This window comes from Alosa pseudoharengus, unplaced genomic scaffold, assembly GCF_046254945.1.
Source record: "Alosa pseudoharengus isolate Yale_2024_CS ecotype anadromous, Long Island Sound unplaced genomic scaffold, YU_APseudo_1.1 YU_APseudo_1.1_scf_19, whole genome shotgun sequence".
NCBI classification, from domain to species: Eukaryota; Metazoa; Chordata; class Actinopteri; order Clupeiformes; family Clupeidae; genus Alosa; species Alosa pseudoharengus.
In genome coordinates this window covers 21,176,912-21,186,384 of record NW_027468657.1, presented here as the reverse complement: position 1 = coordinate 21,186,384, position 9,473 = coordinate 21,176,912, and the positions used below count along the sequence as shown (strand labels likewise).

The window sequence follows — 9,473 nt, the reverse complement described above, 5'->3', positions numbered from 1 at the left end:
GTGTGTGTGTGTGTTTGTGTCTGTGTGTGTGTGTGTCTCTGTGTGTGTGTGTGTCTGTGTGTTTGTGTGTGTGTGTGTGTGTGTGTGTGTGTGTGTTTGTGTCTCTGTGTGTGTGTGTGTCTGTGTGTGTGTGTGTGTGTGTGTGTGTGTACATCCTTGTGTGTATTTAGGCCAAGCACATCATGAGCTGCTACTGGGGTGCGAGCAGCACAGCGGCAGAGCGCCACGACCCGAGCCTGCCCTACCTGGAGCAGTACCGCATTGACCTGGGTCAGTTCTGCCAGCTCTTCTCCGCACTGGGTCCCTGGGGCTGCGGCATCCACACGCCCACGCTGGCCTCGCGCCTCTTCCGCCTGCTCGACCAGAACAAGGACGGCCTCATCAACTTCAAGGAGTTCGTCACGGGCCTCAGTAAGCGGGTTAGGGGTGAATGAAGGGGGGCTATCAGAGTCTTGGGGGGAATATTAGCGTCCTGGCCATATTGGAGATGTAATGTAGGGTCTAAACTAACACATTTTCCATGTCATCCAGATCAGCGATTCTAATAAGTAACTGAGTGTTTGAAAACAAACACTGGGGATGGACTTAAAAATATAGCTAAAGATATAAGATTGGGTTGAGTTTGGTTCATATCTAGAATGCACTGTTGCATTGAGGTTTTCTCCCTGCTACTAATGGCAGTTCCATTTTCAGGGAGCATGGGGTTAGTGAATGTATTGTGTGACCTCATGCTGCCTGGAGTACTGGTAAATAAAGCTGTCAGATGGATAATGGGAGTGCTCGCCGACTGTGGTGACCTCCGCTGGTGTCATTGTTGGTGCTGAGTCATGCTGCAGTAACAAACATACCTGGGTCATTCCGTGTCAAATCAGATAAGGTTGTTGCTGCACCGTCTCAGATTTTGTTCAAACCTTGTCTATATCATCAATGGGTCATATATCCTATCATCAAATGCTATGTTGTGTTTAACCTGAGGGGGCGCCAAAATCTATTTTTTATTGTAAATGTTTATTTTGGTGTTCCCAAAACACCTGTAACTACATGCATTTATTCTGTGAATGGGACTTGGGACAATATTGGTACTTTACACACTAAATGCCCACATACTTAACTATTTCCACATAGATTTGTATGGTCCTACTAGCTACCCTACATACCATTTAAGTTGCATGAAAAGGACACAAAAATACTAACATGCTTTGTTTTATCCTTATTATTGTCACAGCCTTTTGTTTTGGAGACTTCACATGTTGGGACAGCATTAACAAAGGATTATATTTCTAGAGAAAATACTGATTGATGGCAGGTGTGTCACAACAAAGGAGTTTTAAGACCCGTAATTACTTTTTGCATGTTTTTTCTGAAACTAGGGACTTCTATAAAACCAATGAGACTGTGGTACAAACTTTTAATGATTGAATCGTACTGAGAACATGTTTGTCTTCCATTCTACAAAGTTTGGTCAGGCTAGGAATAATACTAGATATGAATGTCCAAACATAAGATAAGGCTTTTTAGAGAGTGGAAACAATCAAGGGCAAAAAGACTATGAAAACAATAGAATTGAACACAAATATTTTATAGGTTTTAGTTATGGAACCTAAACATTGTGTAGACAAATTTTGAGGAAAATCGGAGTCCGTGCTGCAACCATTGTCCTGGATTTTGTCTGATTTGACACGGAATGACCCACCTACTTTATGTACTCCTAAAAAGGTTGTCCTGGGTATTACGCTGAGTCAGCACTTCTTTGAGAGGCCTAGTCATTTGAGAGGTCAAGACTTTCTATACAGCCTATGGAAGACTGATCAAGAGTCTGTCTTTTTCTCCTTTCTCTCTCTCTCTCTCTCTCTCTCTCTCTCATTGGTCTCAGGTGGAATGTATCATGGAGACATGACTGAGAAACTCAAGCTCCTCTACAAACTCCATCTTCCTCCAGGTAAGCAAACACGTATCTGTTTGTACTGACATTGTGTGTGTGTGTGTGTGTCTGTATGTGTCTGTGTGTGTCTGTGTGTGTGTGTGTTTGTGTCGTCCTAGTGTAATGCAATGTAAAGAAGGAATGGTAAATGGAATGCAATCACTTATTGAATGACAGCAAGGATGTTTGTGGTAGACTTGTTTCTGTATTTCCGAGCAGAAGGAGAAGCAGTAAAGTAAGTTGTTAAAGTAGTAGATCTAGAAGAAGAGGATAAGACAGTATGAGACCCAAGACTAGACCTAACAGTATGACCGTAGCAATTAGTAATATAACTGGGGTGTGGTCGAGCAGCAGTAGAAATAGCACCGCCTTAGAAACAGTTGACCCAGGGTTGATTCCTGAACTCAATGCTGCGAGTCCCTGTTGCTTTGGAGAAAACTCTGTTAAATCCAACTCGTTTTGCTTTCACTCACTTTAGAATAGTCTTATGTTCTTAACCAAGACTGTCTGACTGAGTGAAAGGTAACAGAAGCCAAGCTGTGTGTCGATACTGGGTGAACTGCCACATTTTGGAGCCAGAAGTCAACTGACACAACAGATGCAGGTTTCCTCGCCTGATAGTCAGCACAAGTGGAGGAAGTCCGTTATTTGGAGTCAGCAGGCGCTTCTGTGACTGCATGACAGAACAAAGCCACGAGGGCTGCAGTGTGTGTGTCCAGAGGACACTGCAAATGCATTTACACTAGACACTCAGGGCCAGATGTACTAACGCTTTTGGGCCCACTTCAGGCGTATTTGTTTCGCAATGTGCGTGTAAAATCATTGCGAGGTATGTACAAACAGGCCGCAATGATGTAAAAGCGCAAACTGCCTGTCGCGGGAGCTGAAAGTGGCAGATTGCGCTTGTCATGTCATGCATATGCATTCATGGGAGGATCCAGGGGAAAGTGGGAGTTTAGCGTAAAAAGATGGGAGGGGAAGAGTAAAGAGCGCCTAATTATGTATTCCGGGGTATTTACAAAGACTGCAACTGAAAGCGCACGTCTATTCTGCGCCTAAATACTTCCGCCTTGTAAAAGCAGGTGTTAATCCAAATTGCAGTTCAATGCGTCAATAAGAGAACCTTTCAAAGACCACAGAATCGCTATTTAGAGCACCAGTTTTTGTGGTGAAAGTATTTGTACTACCAAAAGCAACCTAAATTTTCGTTGGCCTTTCGAATGTCTTACTTTCACTTTCACGTCATTCACTTAAACTTTCCTACTTGCTAGATTTGACCAATCTTCCATAGCCTACGTGCACAAGTAGTTTGAGTAGAACTACTGATCTTCATTATCTCCCTGCTTGTTTACATCGTATCATGTATGGTATTATTTCATGATCGCTAAACGTTTGATTCTTTTTAATGTTGTCATCAGTTAACTTCATTCAACTGCGCTTGTATGTAGGCGATGCCATTCAGTTGTGGACGTTCGTAAATTGCGTTTATGGGTGGGGAAAGGCAGAGAAAGGCGCAGTTTACACTAAGGATTGAACGATTGATAAATACGACGGAAACTTGGGTCTGACAGCGTTCGCAATCTGCGGTGTGTCCATGACTCTGATAACGCTACGTTCGCAAATGTACGTACATCTGGCCCTCAGAGTTGGAGCTGTTTTTGTTGATGTGAATTTTTTTTTTTTTTCTGTGTGTGTTTGCAATGTGTAATATTTTTAAGTGTATTTACAATGATGATCCTTTTCCTCTTTCTCTGACTCTTTCTTTCTTTCTTTCTTTCTTTCTTTCTTTCTTTCTTTCTTTCTTTCTTTCTCTCTCTCTCAGCTTTGTGTCCAGAAGAGGCAGAGTCAGCACTGGAGGCAACACAGTTCTTTACAGATGACGACACACTCCAGGGTATAGACATTTTCTCTTCACACACACACACACACACACACACACACACACACACTTCACACACCTCCAATCAGTTTCTCTCATGTGCATAAGTAAACACATTCAGTCATTGGGCCTAAATTTGCATACCATGGCTCAAACCGCAGTGTGCACTAAGTGAGCTCTCTCAATAAACAAACAGAATTAGAAACCTTACGAACTGAACCACTGTAGGTCTCCACATTGTGAACGGTCCCCATAAGAGGTTGTCTCCCCTTACTCATACTCATAGGAATACATGTATCTGTGTTCTGTGTCATCTTCAAGGGTACCTAGAGAATGTCCCTCTGAAACTCTGCATGTGTGTTTTTTCCTGTGTATCCTCTCCCCTCGCATGTTTGCATGGGGAACTGCCAGTCCCACTAACGTGTAACATGACAGAATGGATGTTGAGCTCTGTTGAACCTCATTTTCCTCATACTCTTGTTTCATCTGTCTCCTCTCATCTATTCTCTCTCTCTCTCTCTCTCTCTCTCTCTCTCTCTCTCTCTCTCTCTCTTTCTTTCTTATTGCTATCTCCTTCCTTTACTTTCTCTTCCTTTTCACCTGCTTTCCTCATCTTCTGCTCTTTCTTATCTGTTTCCTGTGATCTCTCCCTCGCTCTTGTGCTCTCTATCTCTTGCTCTCACTATCTTCTTCTCCTTCCTTCCTTCTTTCATTCCTTCCTTTTTTCTTCCTTCACTCGTGCTCTTCCTCTCACGTTCTCTCTGTCTCTTTCTTTCTCATTGTCTCGCCACTCCAGATTCTCCCTTCCTGTCTCATCTGGATTTCCTGGTGCAGGAAGTCACTGAAGGTTTGTTTCTGTGTGCCCCAGTAGAAGTGAAAAGCCTCACGACTTGGTTCACAGTTTTACTGGGGAGTTCCACTTGAGGCCACCCACCACATCTGCTCTCACCCATTTTACACACATTAGTAGTCTATTATTACACGGCTCTTCATAGTGAGCTTGATTTTATCTCACTCGTTCACATTTACATTTTATAACACATATGTCTATGTCCACCTATCAGAGGTCTCTCAGTCCATCCTCCCTCACTTCACCTGACCTCATCGTAACCTCAAGCTTTGTATCACTCCTTTATCACCACTGTTGACGGTTACCTTTTCTTCCCCCTCTTCTCCATAACTCATTTCCCTGTTGAATTTCCACATTCATAATCTGGTGTAATCCTCCTCTGTGTGTTCTAACATGTTACCTCTAACACCACTCAGTATAATCCTGGTGATCTGTTTACCTGTTGTAAACTAATTTCACACCGCGGTGAAGGGTAGTTGCCATAGTATACTACAAATCAATATTGTGTGTTGTTATGTAAATTGCTCTCAGTCAACTTTCATAATTAAAACATTTCAATATTAACATTAAACACATTTTACAAATATAATGTATTCAACCAAGTTATTTGTTCTGGAGAATATTTGGTCTAGCATCCATGCATATTTTGAGGCCTATGATCCTTTTAACTGCTGTGTATAAACAACCTGCAACATCCTTTAGCCTCAGTCTAAACATGATGCAGAACTGTGTAAATGTTAGCTCAGGAAGTGTCCCACCCTCAAAGTCCCATTGAAATACAGACCTATTCTGCACTATGGCAATACTAAGGTCATTTTAAAAACATTTACATGTATTAATTTAGCGGACATGTCTCTATTACTTTGGTGAGTGTGTGTGTGGTGGGAAGCTGACTGCTAGCTGGCCTGCCTTTGCTGATGATTGATTGTGTGTTTGCAGGTGAAGAGGTAAAGGAGACAGGAGACTCTGGAAATGGCGACTCTGAAGACAAGAAAGGTGCACTGCTCAGCAGAGCAAGCTAATATTTGTAACAATTTGATGGAGATCTGTGTGCTCTTGATATTCATTTAAGTGGGCAGTCAATAACTCTGACAAAGTTATTGATTGGGGTTTAAGACAGGAGTAAATAGCCTGCTTTCTACCGTTTTTCTCTTGCAGAGGAGAAAGTGAAGGACTATAAATATTACCTAAGAATGTGGGCCAAAGAGAAGGAACCCAAAAAAGAGACGATCAAAGACCTGCCCAGGATGAACCAGGTACCCATTACAGTAGTTGACCTTGTTTGACTGTTGTGTGAGCTGTCATACTGGTGTATGCAGTCCTATATTGAGGCTGCTACCTGTTCTGGGTCAATGCTCTGCGTAGTGTTGATGGCCTGGGTCAATGCTCTGTGTAGTGTTGATGGCTTTGTCTGGTTTTTGCCGTCTCTTCACAGGAGCAGTTTATTGAGCTGTGTAAGACGCTCTACAACATGTTCAGCGAGGACACCCTGGAGCAGGAGCTCTACCACGCCATAGCCACTGTGGCCAGCCTCTTGCTGCGCATCGGTGAGGTGGGCAAGAAGTTCTCCAACAATGGGTCCGGCAAGAAAGTTCTAGAACCCCCAGCCCAGCCCCAGCCTCCGCCTTCAGCCGACGGCCCAGAGAGGGAGGACTCCAATGGGGAAGGCAGCTCGGGGCAGCAGTCCCTGATCTGCAAGGCCCTGGCGGAGGCCCAGTTGGAGACGGTGGGGCCCCCTGGAGGAGGTCCGTCAGGAGCCGGAGGCTCGGACGAGGAAGGGAAGGACGACACCTCGGTCTCGTCCTACTCGGTGGTGAGCGCTGGCGAGCTCCAGTGCGAGGACATCGCCGACGACACCGTGCTGATAGGCTGCGGCGGAAACGGGGCGGGGGATAAAAGGCGAGGGAGCGCGCCGGACGCCGACTGGTCCATCACCTTCGAGCAAGTGCTGGCCTCCATGCTGACGGAGCCGGCCCTGGTGGACTACTTTGAGAATAAGCGGGACATCCAAGGCAAGATGGCTGCCTGCAAGACCCAGAGGGCTGTGGAGAGGCAGATCAGCTCTTCGAGTGACCATGAGCTGGCCCAGCTGTCCACCTGAAAGAACGCCCACCAACAGACGCGGCCGAGTTGCACTCTCGCTTACACATACACCCATACACACGTGTGTGTATTTGTGAGGGAGAGTGCGCGTAGACACACATCTATAATAGTATGTGTACAGTACGTGTGAATGCAGGCCCATATCAGCAGGCGAAGGGGAGATATGTGGCTACGCAAACATGCATGTCTGATAATAGCATGCCATTTTCCACGCACTTTTGTGTACTTTACGCGTGGGTGTGTGTCTACGTCAACGTATGCAATGTGATGGGCAAAAGTGTTTATTTGTAGACACAGGCAATGACCTTGGTTTGCTATGGAACCTCCATTCTATTCCATCCCATTCTCGTTATCAGCCCAGACATGTCAGCCCTGTCCAGGTCTGTCCCTCCACGGGGAACCAGACACCGATTAGATCATGGCTCCACAGGCTGTATAGTTTCTTGTCGTTCTTCAGCCATGGGGAACCATCCATGAGTTGGGATCAGGGCCCAACAGCTCTGATTTAGTTGTTGATATTTGGGGTCTTGTCACCTCATCTAAACATGAGGCCTTGTACCATTTGGGTTTTTTTTGTGACTTTGTTTAGTCTTTTCTTCTGTTTTTTTTTTTTTTGTTGAGAGACACTATACACCTGTCTGTAATATGGGGCTGTCCCAGTTCAGCAGGTTCATCTAGACCCTCATCACTGTAATTTATGTGCCATTACCTGGATGGATCTGTGCAGTGAGGCAGTGTTTCAGTACGGTGTGTGTCAGAACTAATCTTACACTAAAGCTTTGGTTGGTGATGCTAGACTGTAAGATCTTTGTTTTAGAGAGGGACTCACATTAGACATTCCCTGCAGAGGAACAGGATAGGGTTTTGTTTAGCTCTTGAGCAGTGTCTGGATGCCAGCATGTCATCTTCTGTGTGTCATCTTCTGTGTGTGTGTGTGTGTTGTGTGTGTGTGTGTGTGTGTGTGTGTGTGTGTGTGTGTGTGTGTTAACATTTAAAGCTTCCTTGACGCTGTTGAGGACTTTGCCTAGCAACCTGCAACGCTCACAACCCCAGTACAGAATAGAGAAAGTGGAAGTTCCATAAGGTTGTTCCTGGGCCAGTAGCATATTCCGTGATATTATTTTAACTCTGCCTTTAATTGGCAAAATGTCTGTCATCAGCAACAATAAGAGGTTATTTGTTGAGTCGGTCAGTATTAATAGGTTCTCTTCTTTATTTGAAAGTTTGTCCTGTAAATCTCTACTCCGTTGCTATAATTGGACCATAGCTTGGTTAAAAATGTAATAACGCCAGGCAAATCTTTATTGTCTTTCAAATACGTAACACTATCAGACGGGCCTCATAATCACAATGCACAAATTGGTTTACACTACTACTGGTAGTCACAACTGTTTATTTCTAATCAAGTTGAAATGCCATTGATTACACAGTATTTGGAAATGGTCCACTGTGCAGTTATCTAGTATTACATATGATGGGCAGGATCTGTTCGGCGGATGTCGTTAGACCAATCTGTATTATTTGCTTATAAATTGCTGGCTTCTACAGTTTCTAGTCTGTGCATTTGTTCAAAACATTTCACCAAATCTAAGCAGGTCATGTAATTCCATGTAACATTTTTGTTTCTATCAGAATTTATTTGGGATAACTGATTACTTTTACTCACTGCTCAAACACACATAAATGTCTGTGCTAATCTTTATGCAAAGCTATTCATTTGTCTTAAGCTGTATATAGAAGCATATCATATTTTCTTATATAAAGTGTTTTATTGTTAAAAGTCTATGTAATACAATGTAACTTTTATCCTATTTTAAAAAGCATCCTCGATTCTCTTGATTTTAAACATATTTTATCATTGTAAGCAAGATGGTTATTCAATAAAGTACCTTAATTTTACTCATGTTCCTACACCAAATACAGTGGCTTATATCTCTAGCTGCTTCTCATGGATAAGACATGTTCCACTGTGTTGAGACTGAGAACTAAAAGTGTACTGCGTCCGGTGTCCCTGTTACCGCAGGTCTTTTGTGAGTTTGCCTGTAGCAGTTATAATTAACTCAATAATTCAATCTCTGACTTTTGATGTCGTACATAATCCTCATCAATGGATTTATGCCTGTAAGACTGAAGCCTGGTAAAGAGGTGTAATGTGTATGTTTTCCCCCATTGAGATTACATTTGTATGTTTTTTTTTCCTTCTCACTTTAACATACTCTCCCTTTACTTACCCAACACACTGATGGTGAATTAGAAAAGTCCGCCTTGGTATGTGTCTGTATTTCCATGTGCATCTCAACTGTGAAAATGCTTTAACAGAAACAGACTGCTTGTGACTGGCTACTTCACGTTTACATGCTTACAGGTGTCTCACAGTAGTTACCACACACCCCTTTGCCAGTTCCATGTGAAAATGTTCACCAGTGTCGGTGTTTGGTGCCTCAAATACCAAGTATCGTCTCCACAGACTACATGGAGTTATTTATTTCATAATGCTACACTAGGTGGTTTTCGATGATTATTGAACTGTACTGTATCACATCATCTTGTGTAATAAACAAAAGTACCATTAAATGAGTCATGTGTTGTCGTGCTATTTTGACTGCATGCTTTATGGAAGTAGCTATGGCAACCACATAAAGGGGTTACCATGGTCATAGTACAACAACACAAATCCTCACAAAAATGATTAGTTAACAAGACAAAAGCGTAACAAAGAC

General features: G+C 43.3%; 1 protein-coding gene across 2 annotated transcripts in view; it reads left to right on the top strand.

Moving 5' to 3' along the window:
- tbc1d9b (TBC1 domain family member 9b) overlaps positions 1-9,330 on the top strand; it is a 26,405-nt gene extending 17,075 nt beyond the window's left edge. Inside the window, exons 16-22 of one of the 2 annotated variants that reach the window (XM_076291985.1) lie at positions 171-411; positions 1,874-1,939; positions 3,744-3,815; positions 4,597-4,647; positions 5,590-5,646; positions 5,809-5,906; positions 6,086-9,330. In XM_076291985.1, coding sequence (XP_076148100.1) covers positions 171-411; positions 1,874-1,939; positions 3,744-3,815; positions 4,597-4,647; positions 5,590-5,646; positions 5,809-5,906; positions 6,086-6,751 — 1,251 coding nt within the window. In that variant the 3' untranslated portion in view covers positions 6,752-9,330. The remainder of the gene's footprint in view (positions 1-170; positions 412-1,873; positions 1,940-3,743; positions 3,816-4,596; positions 4,648-5,589; positions 5,647-5,808; positions 5,907-6,085) is intronic. The other variant, XM_076291987.1, reaches the window with a different exon arrangement.
- Positions 9,331-9,473: the final 143 nt, after the last annotated feature.